Here is a 17393-nt window from a genome sequence, read left to right on the forward strand (position 1 = left end):
CCTGCTCACATGCGTGGTGGCGGCCCAGGGCATTTTCATTGGCTGGGCGGACAGGCCAGGGCCTGGTAATGACACAACTGTGTGTGTGAGGAGGGAGTGCTCACCACAGCGTGAACTTCTCTGGGGCCGTGCCCCGCCCGGGTAAAATGCCTGCAGCGGGAGCGTCACATCACTTCACTGCACCCGTCTAGGATCCTTGCAGCATGCGCTTTCTGACAGCAGTGCCCTGGCTATGCCCAGCCCGAGTTGGGGGGCCCCCCTAGACGGGCTTCGTCTCAGCAGTCAGCGGTAGTGCCCGGCCTGGGGCAAGATGCCTGCAGAACAGGCTTCCTCTCAACTATCGGGCCGAGAGCCGGAGGGTCTTTGAAACTGGCTGTCACGTTGGTGTCTCGGGGGTAGCGGAACATATGAAATACACAGTTTTGAAATCTCCAAGGAGTCTCCCGTTCATGAGACTGTGTGGGGATGGGGAGTTACATACGGGAAATAGCGGAGGAGTGAAATAAATGTCTTCCTCAGCCCTCCTATCAGAGCTCAGTCTTCCAGGACTATGTGGGTCAGCATGGCAGGATCTGAAGAGATAGGAGACAGCCAGGGAAGACACGGATGGGGATGAGTGGCAGAGCAGATACCAAGGGGGGGGACAGAGACAGGTCGCCTGGCTGAGGAGTAATCCAACTCCCCTCATCCATCCGCTAGCTATTCCCGGTGCTACCAAAGGGGGAGGGAGCTAAGTTTAGCTCTAGTGAGGTTATGACCTTTAATTAAAGGCCACAGGGATGGTTTATACCACAACTGTGAAGAGGAATCAGAGGAGTGGGAACAAACTGGCACCTCTGCCTCACCAAGGGGTGGGCCAGATCCTGGCCTAACCCCACAGAGGAGAGAGGAAGAGGGGACAGAGGACCTTCCTGGGACTACTTGCACATTTGCACACACACAAGGCCCTCTGTTTGCTGTGTAAACACAACCGCTGCTGAGGACTTTGTGCAGAGGGGAGAAGGCAAGTAAGACCCACCAACACAACAGCTGCAAACCGCTACACCCAAAGCACTGGAGTAGCTGGGAGATAACCCCCCATAGCCAACACTCCTGCTCCCCTCTACAGCACCTCCTGCTAGGAAAGGCCGGGGCTAGAACGCACTGGAGGTACGTGTGGTTTGGAACACGCCATCTCCTTGTCTCATGTCTCTGTCCCATGGCCTCTGGGACTGAAAAGCAGTTTCCTCTGAGGCTGGCAGGAGGGAGTGGTTGAACGTGACTCCAGTAGATTGGCACAGGGAGATGGAGAGATTTGTTCCCAGTCATCTCCTAATTGGGCTACCAGGGACCTGGGCATGAGAGCCTAACGAGGAGAATGCACGCTCAGCAGCTTGTTCATTAGCAGCCTCGCTGGAGAGCTCTGGCTTTTCTGTGACTTTGCTGCTGTTGGGAAGGGGGGAGGGATGGAAGATTCAGCTCTAGGGTTTGGCAAAGGCGGGACAAGGGAATGAGAGTGAAATGGCTGTTACATAAGTGTCAGGTCAGGCCGGGGCAGCCAGGGAGGTGACCACAACAGAACAGTGAGAGACAGGAGAGAGAGAGAGAGAAATAATTTCTGTGGCAGGACAGGCGAGCTGGGTAGTCTTTCCCCAGCAAATAATGTGTCTGGATTCAGCCACTCTCAGCCTGGTGGTGGGGTGGGGAATGACCATGATTAATACACTGGAAACACTGGAGTCCCTTGACTGAATCTCAAAGGGAAAACTGGAGCATGAAAGAACAGGTCAGTAAATTGACTCCAGGCGGCACCATACCTAGGATGCTGCTGCCACCTCCTGGCAAAGAAACACCGACCTACCCAAATGAAAATTCATGGGGCAGCAGAATAAAAATGGACGTGGGAGGCTCCAAGGGGTTCAGCAGCTTCTTACTTTTAGGTTAGTGGTTCCAGTCTGACTCCAGGGCAGGGGAACTGGCCGTCTCAGGGGTTTGAGAAGCAGAATACGAGGGTCTTCCACCTCTAGGGTTCCTATCGCCCTCATTTCTCACCCTCTCTTTTTCACAAATAATACCAGTCAAAAAAGGTCTTTTGCAGAGAAGGTTTTACTGCTGCGGACATTGGGCTAATTTAACTCTATGAGACAAATTAATTATACATCTTTTTAATTAGCAAGTGTGTCCATAACCCAAAAACTACTACAGAAATGAAAACATTGTAACTTCAGATCGATAAGAGGACAACAAGGACGTGAGGATTTCTGTGATGTCAGATGTAAGGAGCATTGGCAGAGCGGTAAGGCAGCAGGGAAGGACTGAGGGGTAGCAACAGAGGTGCAGGACTGCAGAAGGAGGGGGCACTATGGGACAGAACTGGGATGCTACAGCAGAGCTGGGGGGCTGCGGTGCTCAGCCGTCTTCCCAGTTTCGAGCACAAGACAAGAGGAGCTGAAGGGCTTCACGTGCCTGTATACTGAGCACATGATTTGGAGTTGATGGGCTGAGTGTCTGAAACTCCTGTGCCTAGGGAAAAAACAGCATACATCAGCCACACAGCAATCTGGGGCCAGCCTGCCATCTGTGTACCGCCCCTCCCTCCCCAACAATACAAATAATAAATAAAAAATAACGCCCCACCCCCCCCCCCACAACAATACAAATAATAAATAAAAAATAACGTACCCTCCCCAAAACTCCCCTCCCCCACCTCCACAAGGCTAGCATTGAATGCCTCACCACATCTCTCACCCCCACATCCCATTCAGTGAGCAGCAAAGGCAGGGTTAAGAGGAATCTGGGGAAAGGGAGGAGAAGAGGAACTGGTGGCTCCAATCCAGCAAGATGGCATCTCTCCGAGAACAAGAACTTTGCCCTCTGCCCTTGCACTGAGCCCGTGCAAAAACAACAGGATTATAAATAAAGCATTTCACTCCGTGTGGATCCAGCTTAGAGTAAACTACAGTTTAACACACACTAGATGGTTTTTCACTTTTTTCCTCCCCTTCTGGTATCGTTACAGGACAAAGTCAAAGGTTGTTCTGTGTGACCTGAATTTGCATGGTTATCCCTTAGCTCGTTTGGCTTTCTTTTAAATTTAACCCCTTAATAATTCTTAAAACCAAGTGTTAAATTTAGGAAATTCAGAGAAGTATAACATCCCTCTCTACACTAAATTACAACTTCAACTTCATTTGAATGTGTTTTGTCTCAAATGTCCTTGTTGGTTGTTAAACTTCATTCATAAGCAGTACAAAACCTCAAAACATGTCAGCAGGCAATATTTCAAATGAGCTAAAGATAGGAAATTCTACGTTACATGACTTTAATTTTAACTGTTAAGGCCAGATTCTCCAAGACTTTCTAGCTTTCTTACCCTGCTCTGGACACACAGCGCAACTGGAAAACACTGGCCAGTTAAAGTGGGTTTATAGCCGCTTTGTTTTGTTAGAGCAATGCACAACAGCTGGAGCGCATATCCTATTTTTCCCTACTCTGGCCTCCAAAAATCTTTCTGTTTCTTGAACTTCCGTGCACCTTACCCTATGCACACACCTCCGTATGTTACCACGCATGCTCCCATCCCCCTCTCAGTGTGTCCCCTTTGCTCCTGGTCTCCCTGTTCAGTGGATCTGATGCAATGGGAGGCTTTTGAAAAGATATTTAAGATAACGATAATTTAAGGGTAGTGGTAGCCATGTCGGTCCAATAAAAGATAATGCCTCGCCCATTTTAATGTTAAGAGAATGGTAATTTTTTGCTGTTGTTTTTCATGCTGCAGGTTTAGATGTCATGAACCATCTCCCAGTATTCGCAGGTGGAGGGAAGTTACAGCTGCCCTCAGTGAAAAGGGTAACCCCCTATGTTGTGAGGGCATCACACAGCCCCATGGAGGAAAAATGAGACAGGGGGAGGGGGAAAGAGAGTTCTCAAAATGGCCACCGACTGAGGGCACCTGTGGCTTCAGTCGCGCTGAGAAGAATGGGAGGTTGGCAGCCATTTTGAAAGAGGGCAGTTCATCCTACAATTCACTACAGCACAGTGGTTCCCAACCTTTTTGGCTCCAGGGCCACAGATATCATTTTTACAACCCTGGAGGGCCACCCGTCTCGGCCAGCAGACCTCCCCCCGCCGGCCCACTGCAGCCAGACAGAAGGAGTTCAGCGAGGAGGCAGCTTCCTCACTGATCTCCTGTCTCCCTGGCTGCAGCAGAGAAATGCACACGTCCTGTAGCCCCGGGTGCTCCACCGGGGTCCCTAGGCAGTGGCTCCCTTCTGCAGCCAGGGGACGGGAGATCAGTGCTTCCCTCCCTCTGGCTCCAGCAGGGACCCCAGCGCCTAGGGACCCAGGCAGAGCGCTTTGCCACGCTCTCTGCTACAGCCAAGGGGAGGGGAGCACTGACCTCCCATCCCTGTGTCTGCAGAAAGGAGCCTGCACTGATCTTTTAGCCCTGCAGAAATGTGCTCTGCCTGGGTCCTTAGGCAGCGGCTCCCTTCCGCAGCCAGCAGGAGGGGAGCCGCCAGCCACATTGAAAGCTCCCGCGGGACACTCTTGGCCCCTGGGCCCCAGATTAGGAACCACTGCTCTGTAGTTTTACTATTGGCTGACACCCCTTCATGGCCTTTGCTAAATGAGAACGTTTCCGTTACGAAGCATAATGGGGAAAATGACCATTATTCCCAACACAAAATACCCAAATGTGGCCTGTACACCAGATTTCACTGAATTTTAACTGTATGGGAAATTTGACCCCACGCCTGCCCCTGGGACCGCATACGTGCAGTGTTTGCCAAGTTGCTGCACTGGGAGCTGTGTGTGTATGTGCGCCATTTTCAAGGGCATGCCGTCCCACCCCCACTGGCCTGATCTCACACACTGTGGTCATGCCCGTGGGGGCGGAGTAGTGCGCTGTTCAAAACGCTGTCCTCTGTCCACTACCGGACAAAGTCATGTCCTCTTGTCCCCTAGTCCTGGATGAGGACAAGTGGCCTCCCTACTCCGATGATTGTCCTAACCCCCGGGCTAGAGAACAGTCTGATGTGAGGGCTCCCTCAGGCTCTCCTGTTGAAGCTGTTCCACTCTGGATAAATGTCATTGGTCCACAACGTGAGTGCAAGTGAGCGTGAGAATGACGCAGTAGCCTGCCCGTCAGAGCATCTATGTGGGAGACCGGGATCCAGGCCCCCTACTCTAATGACAGCCGTTTGCATTTGTTAATTGTCAGGACTGTAAGAAAGATGAATGAGAGTTTCAGCCAGACAGTGTCCGTGCACCATAGTTTGAGAAACCCATTAATTAATGGGTAACTCCCACTATAGGCACTAAGCTGATCCCTACATTCCTGGGTCCTGTTGTGAACTGAGCTGAGACCACCTCCCCCCCCCAAAACTTGCTTCACACATAGGACATCAAATGGCTGTCCGTTTCCTTTACTGCTGACATGGGACCGGAGTGAAAGCAGTGCCCCGGAGGTGAAAGGCTATGTATCTGATGCCCTGAGCCTTCAGCCAGCCAGGCCCTACTGACTGAATTCCACATGGAAGCCTTGGCCTCCATCTGTTCTTGAACAGAAGATCTGAGTTTCTCCAAGCTTGTAGGCTGGAAGGAAAAGATCATGCCTGAAGGGTATGGAGGAGGGGAATAGCATCTTCCCCAGTACCTGGCAGGAGTAAAGGGTTGTTACATCTCTGGCAGCTGGGATTCTGGACCTTTCCCGTTACAGCTGTTTAGAGGCCAGACATGACCTCCACAAGTGGTTCTTTTCAAAGCCTCCCTCTGCTCCTCCCCCACAGCTCCTACCTGTAGCTGCCGTCCTGATAAGAACATAGCTGGAACACCGGCAAAGCAGACGACCAAGAGGAGAAAGAGAGAGCAGTGCCAAGACTGGAGCTTCAGCATCCTCAGCTTCTCCCAAGATTTGTGGGAGGTAAAGTAGGGTGGGATATACAGCATCTGTACCAGCTGCAATCTCTCTCGCTCGCTGGTCATTCCCTTTATAGTCTTAGCTCTGACTGTCACTTGGCCCCCAATTCCCCACTCAACTACCTCCTGGAGCTCATTAATCTTTCAGCCACTTTGTACCTGGTGATATATTTCAGGGTGAGCTCAGCAACCCCCTTCCTCCAAAGAAAAAAGGACAAAGAGGTTTACTCAATGTCAGGAAAGACAAATGAGACCCTAGCAGCAGCTGGCCTGGAGCTGGTGAAGTTTAGATGCTGGCCAGGGTCACGAGGAGTCAGAACTGGAGTCACTTCCTAAGGAGTAGCAAGAGCACCGACATGTAACAAAGATTTTCTGTGTCAGGGCGCAGTTAAAGTTATACCATCTATCAGCTCAGGTGGTGGTGGGAGTGTGACTCCCAAATTCTTCTAATGCCAGTGGCTGTAGTTGCCATGGAGTTCAGGGAGTGATAATGTGAACTTCAGTACTAGTATTTGACGGTGCAGATTTTGCTGAACTTGTGGGGGTGGACGCATGAATACCAGTTAATGTCCCACAACACGTATGTCACTGCACTGGATGTATAAATCTCAGTGCTATGATTCTGGAGCAGAGATTAAAAAGATTAACCGGGATGATCCAGGTAATTATAGACGTGTCAGTCTGACATCAATCCCAGACAAGATAATGGAGTGGCTGATACGGGACTACAATAACGAAGAATTAAAGGAGCGTATTATAACTAATGACAATCAACCTGGGGTTATGGAAAACAGATCTGTCAAACAACTTGATATCTTTTTTGATGAGATTACAAGTTTGGCTGATAAAGATAATAGTGCTGATAGGAGATGCTTGGTCCAGCTCCACAAAGTTGACTAAATCTTGGGTTTAGGCACCTAAATCCCAGTTTTAAACTCCACTGCAGTCCACAAAACTCCTGCTCAACCCTGTAGGTAGGCCTGGAGGACCCATGTCTGTTGCTCCTTGCTGGGGCAGGGTGTAGGAGGACCAAAAGGTACATCCCATCACGGGCCAAGAAGGGTATGGCGATAGGCTGATACAAGAAAGTCTACTCAGGAGCTTGTAGATGGTGGCGGGGGCGACTATCCTTCAGCTCAGGAATTGGTACAGAGGTCTATACTGGCAGCTCCTTTCTCCTTCACCCCTTGACCTCATGACAGGAGCAGGAGCGTAAGTCTTCAGGGCCCATGTACAAGGAATCACCCCTCTGGGACAGAATCAGGGATGGATCCCTTTTCTTGGAAGCAAACATGGAAGATCTGTCCTGCCTTACTCTCATAACCCCTGCATGATTGTGACAGGGTCCCTAAGGTGCAACCTAGACTGTGGGACTACTGAGCCCCCCAAATCCACCAGCCTGGGCTCTCTCTCACCCCCCGTCATGCTAATGTCAAGCTACTACCCTCTGACAGGCATTGTCCTTACACAGCCATCCACAGGCAGGGACATACCCAACTGCATCACAGGAATGATCTCCCAGCCCCTCATGAACCATCAGTAGAGAGACTCCAGCCAATTTCCCCCAGCTTCTCAGTCTTATACCCAAGAACTGTCCCATCTTATACTATTCAACACTCCTTTAGCAAGCGCATGTTCATTAAGTAGTTCACCACTCCCTCAGTGTGGAATGGACATACACTAGCCTTTGTGATTCTAGCTGAAATTTCCCAAGCCCTTCAACCAAAACACACTGTTGTAGGTCAAATATAAAACAGATTAACTACAGAAAGGGAGATTTTAAGTGATTATAAGTAGCAGGCCTAGAGATCAAAGTTGGTTACCTAAGAAGCAAAAAATAAATTTGCTTAGTCTGTTTGTTGGCATGAGACTGCAAGATTTGAATCAAGCAGTCTTACCCTAAAAGATGGCAAAAACATTTCACAGTTCAATATGCAGACTGGAAACCCTACCAGCCCAGGATCAATCTTCCCTAATTCAGTCTTTCTTCCAGACATTTTTCCAGGTGTTAAGATTTGAGGAAGAGAGGCCAAGTGATGATGTCGCTGTCTCTCTTTTATACTTTCTTCCAGCTGCTAGAAAGATCTTTGCTGTGATGTGGGAGTTCAGCAATCACCATTGGCCAGGCAGCTTCCATTGCCTACGTGCCTTCTCTGAGAAGTCATGGGGAGGATGGATTCCCTTTAATGGGCCATCAGCATGTCTGGCTAGTCCTTTGTTGCAACTGGGAGGTTGGCTGTGGGCGTCTCCCAACCCCACAACACCTTTCAGTAACATACATAACAAAACTTCATAACTTCACATACAGTGGTACACACAACCCCACAGGATATTAATGTTCAACAGATCAAGAGTTTCAAAATGATACCTCACAAGGCATGTGCTGTATAGAACATTTCATAATCACATGACAGTGGTGAATATGAAGTTTCCAGGGTGCTACTTTGAGGTACTGAGTGTCACAATGACAACTCCTTGGTCTTAGCAGCTCATGTTTGGAGGGGCACTGCTCATCAGTCGAAGTTGATGTCCAGGGCGGGGTCTCACGGGCCGGTTCTGACTGAGGTCTCAGCCTTCTCCATGGGATGTTTTCTTAGCTGGAATTCTCGAGCTTTGCAGGTTCGTGGGGGAAATGAATGGCAAACGCTGCACTTAGCTGAGATATGTGCTTCTCTCAGACCATGGAGACTGCACTGGTGCTCATTGCTCACACAGAAGGAGCGAGGACAGGAGACGCAGTTCCTCAACCCTGGGACTCTCCACAGGGAATGGAGAAAACTAAACTATACGAAAATAGTAAAAGCTATTTACAACATTTTTGCAGGTTTGTGGAGAAGAAAGCACAGAGAAATCTATGGACATGATGATTTTGACTCAGTGGTTAAAGGGAACTTGAGAGGCGTCAGTCCACACCACCTCTTATACCCTTGGGAACTGAATAGGCATGGACCAATGGATACAGCTTGCTAGAAATCTCTGATTTTACGCAGATGGTGCACACCCATTCCCACATGTGGAGTACAAATAGGGACTGCACTCTAAGAAGAGCTGTATGTTCAGCAAATATATGACAAGGGAGACCCAGAGTACCATCTGCAATGTCATGTGGGACCTGAGACAGCTCCTGTAAATCTCTGCTCTGCCATTTCCTCATTTACAGGGTCAAAAGGCTACATGATTGTTTAACACAAGACAGCAGAGGAAATAAAACCAGTTTTATTTATTTCTTATTAAGAACTAAGACATCTGTGAAATGTTGTCAGACAGCACGGCGGGCAGAAGCTCGGGAAATGGGAGTTGTCTTGCTTGGGGTTTCATCTTCTGTCAATTCGGCCGAGAGTTCTAAGAAGGCGAAAGCAGAGTGTCAGTCACTGAGGAGACAGCATACCCATATAGCTGAGGACATAAGCAAGGGGACCAAGGCCACTGGTAACTCAGAATATCTACAGTCAACACTGGGACCATTTGAAATTGCAACCCTAGGAAGAAAGAATGGTCACTTACCTTCGTAACTGTTGTGCTTGAAGATGTGTTGCCCATGTCCATTCCCAGTTAGGTGTATGTGCGCCACATGCACTGGTGCCAGAAATCTTTCCCCTAACGGTAACCGTAGGGCCGGTTCTAGTGCTCTCTGCAGTGGCGTGCAAATGCCACTCAGTTCCTTTTTGGTCGGAACTCTGACTGAGGGGAAGGAGGATGGTATGTGGAGTGGACATGAGCAACACATTTTGAAGGTAAATAACTTTTCTTCTTCAAATGCTTGCTCATGTCCATTCCCTCTGGAGGTGGGCAGGAGTTCATGGACATGCTGTTTGCAACACCGCTCTGCGAAAGCCTGCATTGTCTTGGGACTGTTGAATGATGGCATAATGGGTTGCAAAGGAATGAACTGAAGACCAAGCTGTGGCTCTACAGTTGTTCTCTACTGGCACCTGAACCAAGAAGGCCACCTGGTCCCTCGTAGAGTGGTCTGTCAGTGAAGCCGGAGGCATGACCCCACATCTGCTCATAGCAGACTCAGATGCTGCGTGGTGATCCAGGCTGTTATCCTCTGGGATGACACCGGCAGCCCTTTCATCTGTTCGGCAACCATGATGAAGAGTTGCATGGATCTGCAGAAAGGCTTCATCCTATCAATGCAGAACGGCAGAGCTCTCCTGACATCGGGAGTGTGGAGAAATCTTTCCTCTTTGGAGTTGGGGGGCTTCAGGAAGAAAACCGGTAGAAAGATTGCCTAGTTGATGTGAAATTGTGATATCACCTTTGGCAAGAATCCTGAGTGAGGGAGCAGTTGGACCGTGTCCTTGTAGAACACTAAGGGGGTTCGTAAGTCAGGGTCTGGATCTCTGAGACTCACCTTGCTGAAGTAATTGCAACCAAGAATGCGACCTTCCAAGATCGGTGCAGGAGAGAGCAAGAGACCAGGGCTCAAAGCGGGGTCCAGTTAGCTTTGATAGGACCAGGCTGAGGTCCCAGTGAGGAATAGGATGTCGCACCAGCGGAAAGAGCTTCTCTAGGCCTTTGAGGAATCTGGCTATCTCATGCAAGAAAACCGTTCTGCCTTGGATAAAAGGGTGAAAGGCCAATATGGTCAACAGATGTACCTTAATGGATGACCAGGCCAAACCTTGCTGGTTTAGGTGGAGCAGGTAATCTAAAATGGCTTGGATAGACAATTTTGCGGGGGGAGATATCCCAGTGAGATGCCCAGCAGATGAAGCATTTCCACTTGGCTAGGTATGACGCTCTGGTGGAAGATTTCCTGCTTCCTAACAGGACCTGTTGGACCTGTGTGGAGCAGGCCTGTTCTTCCAGGCTTAGCCATGGAGCATCCACGCCGTCAGATGCAGTGAGGTTAGGGTCAGGTGAAGCAGTTGACAATGGTCTTGTGAGATCAGATCCTGTTGGGTTGGGAGTGCCCTGGGGTCAGGGGGAAGAGGACTGATAGATCTAGCAGCAACCCATACTAGTGCTGGCGTGGGGCCACCAGGATGACTCACACCTTGTCCCTCTTGAGCTTTATGAGGACCTTGTGTATGAGGGGTATTGGTGGGAAGGCAAACATGAGGTGGCCCGATCATGGTAGGAGAAAGACATCGGAAAGTCAGTCGCTGTCAAGCCCTTGTAGGGAACAAGCTATGACACTTTCTGTTCCACCTGGTAGTGGAAGAGGCCTACTTGGGGAGTACCTCACCTCTAGAAGGACTTCGCAACTCCTGGATGCAAGGATTACTTATAGCAAGAGGAAAAGAATCTGCTAAGGTGATTTGCCAATGTGTTCCTGACCCCTGGGAGGTGCACAGCCTCTACGTGGATGTTGTGATCCATGCAGAAGCCCCTTAGATGGAAGACCTCTTGACAAAGGGCTGGGGACCTGGCTCTCCCAGTCTGATATACACATCGATCCTGTATTGTCCATTAATATTTGAACCACCCTGCTAGACAGCTAGGGAAGGAACACCTCGTAGGCCAATTAGATTGCTCTGAGCTCCTTGACATTTATGTGCAATGCTAGCTTCTCCTTGACCCAGACGCCCTGGGTCCTGAAGGTGCTGAGGTGGGATCCCCACCTTATATCCAAAGCATCTGACACCAGCGACAACGTTGATTGCGGGGCTGTGACGAGGAACCCTTTTGACACATGATATGGTTTTGTCCACCATGATACTTACCTCCCTATCGGTGGAGGAATCGTGAGAACCATGTGTCTGATTGGTGAGTATATCGTTGCCAGCCACATTTGTAGAGGCCTGAGGTGTAACCTGGTGTGCTGAACCATATAGGTGCAGGGCGCCATGTGACCTAGTAGCTTGATGCACATCCTCGCTGTGGTGAGAGGGTGTGCTGACATATGGGTTATGAGTTCCAATATGGCCAAGAACCCGGCGTCCAGTAGGAGTGCCCTGGCTTGGACGGAGTCGAGGACCACTCCAATGAACTCTATTCTTTGCACTGGTACCAGTGTTGATTTTTGTTCGTTTATTAACAGGTCCAGCGCTTGACAGGTGGCTCGGACAACCTTAATGTTGTGTTGGACTTGCATCTTCGAGCATCCCTTGCCGAGCCAGCTGTTCAGGTAAGGGAAGACCTGAAAACCCTGACATCTGAGATAGGCCGCAACTACCACCATGCACTTGGTGAATACTCATGGCGCAGTTGACAGGCCAAAAAGAAGCACTGTGAACTGGTATCTTTCAAGTTGAGGGCAGCATACCTGTTGCCTGGAACCAGGGAAGGAAGGGAGGAGGCCAGAGAAACTATACAGAACTTCAAGTCCTTGAGATGCTTGTTGAAGCCCTGTAGATCCCAAAGGCAAAAGGAGGCTTGTGGCCCATCCTGGATCAGAAAGCAATGGGGGTAGAACCCTCCCCCTCCCAAGGAAATTACTCTACGGCGCCCACCCATAGGAGGGCTTGCATCTCTTGGGTAAGAAGTTGCTCATGAGAAGGATCCCTGAAGAGGGACGTGGTGGGATGGGAGAGGGAAGGTGGGAGTGAGATAAACTGAGGGGTGTACCCAGCCACTACTGTATTTAGCACCCATTGGTCCGATGTTAGAGTAGTCCAGGCCGGGAAGAAGGGTGCAAGGTGGTGTGAAAATAACAGGGAGGCTGGATCATGGGTAAGGACTGATAGGTCGCCCCCAGCTGCACCTTCAAAAGGCCTGTTTTCCTCCCGTGACATAATGACTCAAGGCTGACTGGGGGGCAGTGGCTGGGGATTGACCCTGGCATCTTTTATAAGCAGTTTTTCTTTTGTGGGGTTCATCTTGGGATTGGACCCCAGAACCTCTGCGGCTGCTGGAGTCTGAAGTGTCTCCTGGCAGATGGCAGGGTGTTTAGACCGAAAGAGTGTAGAGTGGCTCTGAAGTCCTTTCGCCTGTGTAGCCTCGAGTCCATCTGGCCTGCAAACAAGGCTGCGCTGTCAAAGGGGAGATCCTGGATAGACTGCTGGACCTCTGATGACAGACCGGATGACTAGAGCCGGAACACCCGTCTCATACACTGCCAACACCATTGTCCCGGGAACTGAGTCTGCCATGTCCAAGACTGCTTGGAGAGAGGTCCTTGCCACTGACTTCCCTTCCTCCAGGATTGTCTTGAATTCCTGCTGGGAGGCCTGAGGCAGGGAGTTTGTGAACTTAGCTAGACTGCCAGATATTAAAATCAGATCTTCCCAACAGGGATTGTTGGTTTGATATGTGCAGTTGCAGGCTTGCTGTTGAATACACCTTTCTTCCAAAAAGTCTGGTTTCTTTGCCTCCTTATTTTTCGGGGTGGAACGTGCCTGCTCCTGTCTATCTCATTCACTTCTTCCTTGTGGACCGGAGGGCCACTCTGGATAGAGCTGCTGTTGCCAGGATGTCAAACAGCTCATCTGCACGCTCCTACAATTCCTCTGCTTGTAAGCTCAGGTTCAATGTCACCCATTTAAGCAGCTCTTGGTGAGCCCTGAAGTCATTGTGTGGGATAGTGGCGGAGGGGCCCACCACAGCTTTGTCCGGTGAGGATGACGACACTGGTAAAGGAGGAGGGGTAAACCCATCCTTCCTGCCCAGGGTGGTCCTTTCTGGGGCTACCATAGAGGGCTCTTCTTGGTCTGACTTGGCATCCCGCTGGCAAGTGACTGCTGATGATCTCATCACAGAGGCCCGGAAAGGGACTGTCCCTTTGCTCCCCATAGCCAGGGGAAACACCCCCGGATTCCAAAACTTCCACAGTACGGGCCACCGTTCTTGCAGCCAGATCTTCACTGGTGGCACCAATGGAAAGCCTGTAGCCAAGGTAGAGGTCTGTCCCCTAGGCAGGGTTGTCTCCTCCCCCTGAGTCCAAGGAACTGCCTCCCAGGAACCCTAGGGGTGCAGATATTACTTGCCTCTCCCCATTGTGCCGGGAATGACGTGGTTACGGTACCAGAGAGCAGTGTCAGGATGCCATGTGTCTAGTGACCAGCTCTTATCCGTCCGTTTCTTATACTGCTTCAGTGACTGGTGGCAGGATTCTGGGGATCTGCGCCGGGAATTCGGGAACCAGTGCTGGGACTCGGGACCAGCGGACATGTTCTGAGGACTGGTACTGGCAGGTCTGGAAATCAGTGGCGAGAGCCAGATCTTGTGTGCCCCTGGGGACTGGTGTTGTGAGTCCGGTGACTGCTGTTGGGGTGTCAGTGGCCCGTGTGTAGCCAGAGACTGTCGCGTTGGTGTTGGGGATCGTTGCAGGGGTCTCAACACAGGAGTACAACTGGATGGCCCCATGGTGGATGGTGCTGGTATCGGGTCCTGGTGCAGAGGACTCCCTTCTCCAGGTGTCAGGGGAACAGGGATTGCCAGGAGGTCATTCATCGCCTGGAATGCCTCTGAAGTAGTTGGGTAAGGTGCCAAGGGCCTTGCAACTCCCAGGGGTCGGCAGTGGGTCCAGGGTAGGGCTTGGAGCCCGAATGGGTAAAATCATCCCAAGGCCTAATGGGGACAAGCAGCCTGACAAGGGTCTTGCCAGGTCACCTGCACTCTTCTTGTCCCTCCTTGGGGCCTGTGAGCACGCTCTTTCAACATGTGCCTTCTTGGGTTTCTTCTTCAGGAGGAAGTCGGTGCTGGGGGAGTGCTCCACACCAAAGCAGATATACTTGGTGTCAATTCCAACCAGCTCGGCTCTACGGCCGGTCTAAGTGCCGACTCCATTAGGAGAGCTCTCGGCCTCATCCCAATCTTTCTTCATGCGAGGCCATAACCCTCTGCAGATTCTGCACTTTTTGCACACGTGACCCTCCCCCAAGCACTTCAGGCAGCTCTGGTGAGGGTTGTTGATCGGCATAGGCTTCTTGCATGAAGCTCACAGGCTTGAAGCCCAGAGACTAGAGCATGCCCTGTCCCTGGGCAGTGTTAGTTTCTTAGAGATAGTAATTTGATGAACACTTATCAAAACTAACTAACAAACAATGTACACTATGCAACTAGAAGAAAACCACTAGGAACGAGAGCTTGCCCCAGCCAGAGAATGTTCCAGCACCGTCACAGGTGGCAAGAAGAAACTGAGAGGGAGGGGGGCTGGCAGTGCCCTATATACTGGTGCATACATACGTCATTGCAGAGGGTGCTAGACCCGGCCCTATGGATACCACTAGGAGAGATTTCCGGCACTGGTGTATGTGGTGCACATACACCTAATTGGGCATGGACATGAGCAAGCACTCGAAGGAGAAAATGCAGAGAACGTCTGGGAAGAACTTCATTATTATTAGAGCTGAAAGAATAATTCATTTTTCAGTTCAGTGGCCTTAATGGAAAATCCAAAAAAAAAAAAAAAAAAAAAATCAGTTCATTCTGAATGGAAACAGAATTTTGTTTTTCTTGACGAAAAACAAAAACCACCAAGAAAATCATCAGGATAAATAAAGTGTTGACATTTTTTAAGTGAAATATTTCGAAAGTGTCATTTCAAAACATGTCAACGTGTATTTGACATTTCTGATTTTTTTCCCCAAGCTGAAACGATTTGCCAAAATTTGACTCAAATTCATAAATCGTTTCAGGGGTTAAAAAATGCCAGCTCTAATTACAATGTGGCCTTAGCAGCAGCCTGCAAGATTCCATTAAGGGGCAGCCCAGGCTTCTTCCCCCATACTTCATAGCCATCTAGCATACAAGCATTCTTACCATCCTCAGAGCTGTTCTCCTCATCACTAGAGAAGGTGATGGTGGGTCTCCGGGGCGGATGGCGCTTTGCTGCACCCCGGCAATGTCTGGACACACGGGGTTGGGGCGTGATGAAGGAGTCGTCTGCATCTCTGTTGGCTATACCCAGGGGGCGGCGGCGGCAGGAGCCTGCAAGAGAACCGGAGTAGTGAGGGCCATGCTGCCTGAAAGGGGTGAGAAACCCACAGCTGCTCTACCTGGATTGCAGGATAGGAGGGATGAAGAGGCCAGCACTATACAGCCTTAGGAAGAACATACCAGCTACTTGTCTTTTCTTCCCTGGTTTTTGCACGGGTGTCTTGCTTCCTTCCTGGCATTGGGGCTCCCTGAGAACCTCTGTGGAATCCATACCACAGTTGTGGCAGGCATGGAGTTTCTGCTCCATCTCTTCAATCAGAGCCTGATGCAGGGAGAGACAGAAGCTGATAAGCAGGGAGGGATACCATGCTGCAGCCCAGATTCCCCCCCCCAGCCAAGCTCAGCAAACACCTTGGGAGTTCCCTCCATCTCAGGCTTAGAGATTCTTCGTCATTGCCTAGAAGCAGCTATATCTAGTTTTGCAGCTCCCTGTGACAGTCACCTTGATTTTGGCCATTCCCATAACTGCAGTGTTAGTCCAGGATAGACTGGAAGAGTACTTCTGTATCCAGGCTAGGAATTAGTTACCCCTGATTCTCACCTTGGACTCCGGTTTGGTGACCGACCTGCGGAGTCGGCTCAGTGTAGCTAGGAAACAGTTATAGACAGCCAGGTCTTGGAGCTTGTCAGCAAAACAATCAAAGTTATCTTGCATCTTGCGGAGGCCTCGTTCAGAGACAGGAAGCAAAGTGAGACAGTGAGAAAGGTCTCGATACTGACGCTCTGTTCTGTGGAAAACAAAGATTGCCTTCAACTTCAGAGTGAACGAGAACATACTAAGCAGAATTGCTCTATTATTGATGTAATCTTATAAATGTAGTTTAACTGAACGTGTAGGATTCATAGAATTTAAGGCCAGAAGGAACCATTAGAGCTAGTCCAGTGGTTTTCAATCTGTGGTCTGCAGACCCCTGGGGGTCCACAGACATGTCTAAGACTTCCAAAGGGGTCTGCACTTTCATTTGAAACTTTTCAGGGGTCCACAAATGAAAAAAGGTTGAAAATCACTGATCTAGTGTGACCTCTAGTATATCGCAGGCTGTTAAGTTTCACCCAGTTATCAATGTTTAGTAACAACTGGATATCTAACAATGAATGCTGGTGAAAATGAGGTAGGATCAGAAGATAAAATAGGGAAAGAATGAGTTAAAAATTACTTAGACAAGTTAGATTCTTCAAGTCACCAGGGCCTGATGAAACTAGAATACTCAAGGAGCTGACTGAGGATATATCTGAGTCATTAGCAAGTATCTTTGAAAAGTCATGGAAAAACAGGAGAGATTCCAGAGGACTGGAAAAGGGCAAATATAGTGCCAATCTATAAAAAGGGGAATAAGGATAACCCAGGGAATTACAGACCAGTCATCTTAACTTCAGTACCAAGAAAGATAATGGAACAAATAATTAAGCAATCAATTTACAAACACCTAGAAAATAATAAGGTGGCAAGTAACAGTCAGCATGGATTTATCAAGAACAAATAGTGTCAAACCAACTTAATAGCTTTCTTTGACAGGGTAACATGCCCCGTGGATAGAGGGAAGTAGTAGATGTCGTATATCTTGACTTTAGTAAGGCTTTGGATACTATCTCTCATGATCTTCTCATAAACAAACCAGGAAAATACAACCTAGATAGAGCTACTGTAAGATGGATGTATAACTGGT

The 17393-nt window shown here is 49.6% G+C and overlaps 1 protein-coding gene across 3 annotated transcripts in view; it reads right to left on the reverse strand.

Annotated features, from left to right (window-relative positions):
- Positions 1-9096: 9096 nt before the first annotated feature.
- NCAPD2 (non-SMC condensin I complex subunit D2) overlaps positions 9097-17393 on the reverse strand; it is a 49086-nt gene continuing 40789 nt past the window's right edge. For all 3 annotated transcript variants that reach the window (XM_067545939.1, XM_067545938.1, XM_067545940.1), the window contains 4 exons: positions 16268-16454; positions 15847-15988; positions 15550-15717; positions 9097-9240 (listed from right to left, as the gene is read on the reverse strand). In XM_067545939.1, coding sequence (XP_067402040.1) covers positions 9158-9240; positions 15550-15717; positions 15847-15988; positions 16268-16454 — 580 coding nt within the window. In that variant the 3' untranslated portion in view covers positions 9097-9157. The remainder of the gene's footprint in view (positions 9241-15549; positions 15718-15846; positions 15989-16267; positions 16455-17393) is intronic.

This window comes from Emydura macquarii, unplaced genomic scaffold (genome assembly GCF_026122565.2).
Source record: "Emydura macquarii macquarii isolate MOO-44397 ecotype Brisbane River unplaced genomic scaffold, CSIRO-AGI_Emac_v2 contig_1119, whole genome shotgun sequence".
NCBI lineage: Eukaryota > Metazoa > Chordata > Testudines > Chelidae > Emydura > Emydura macquarii.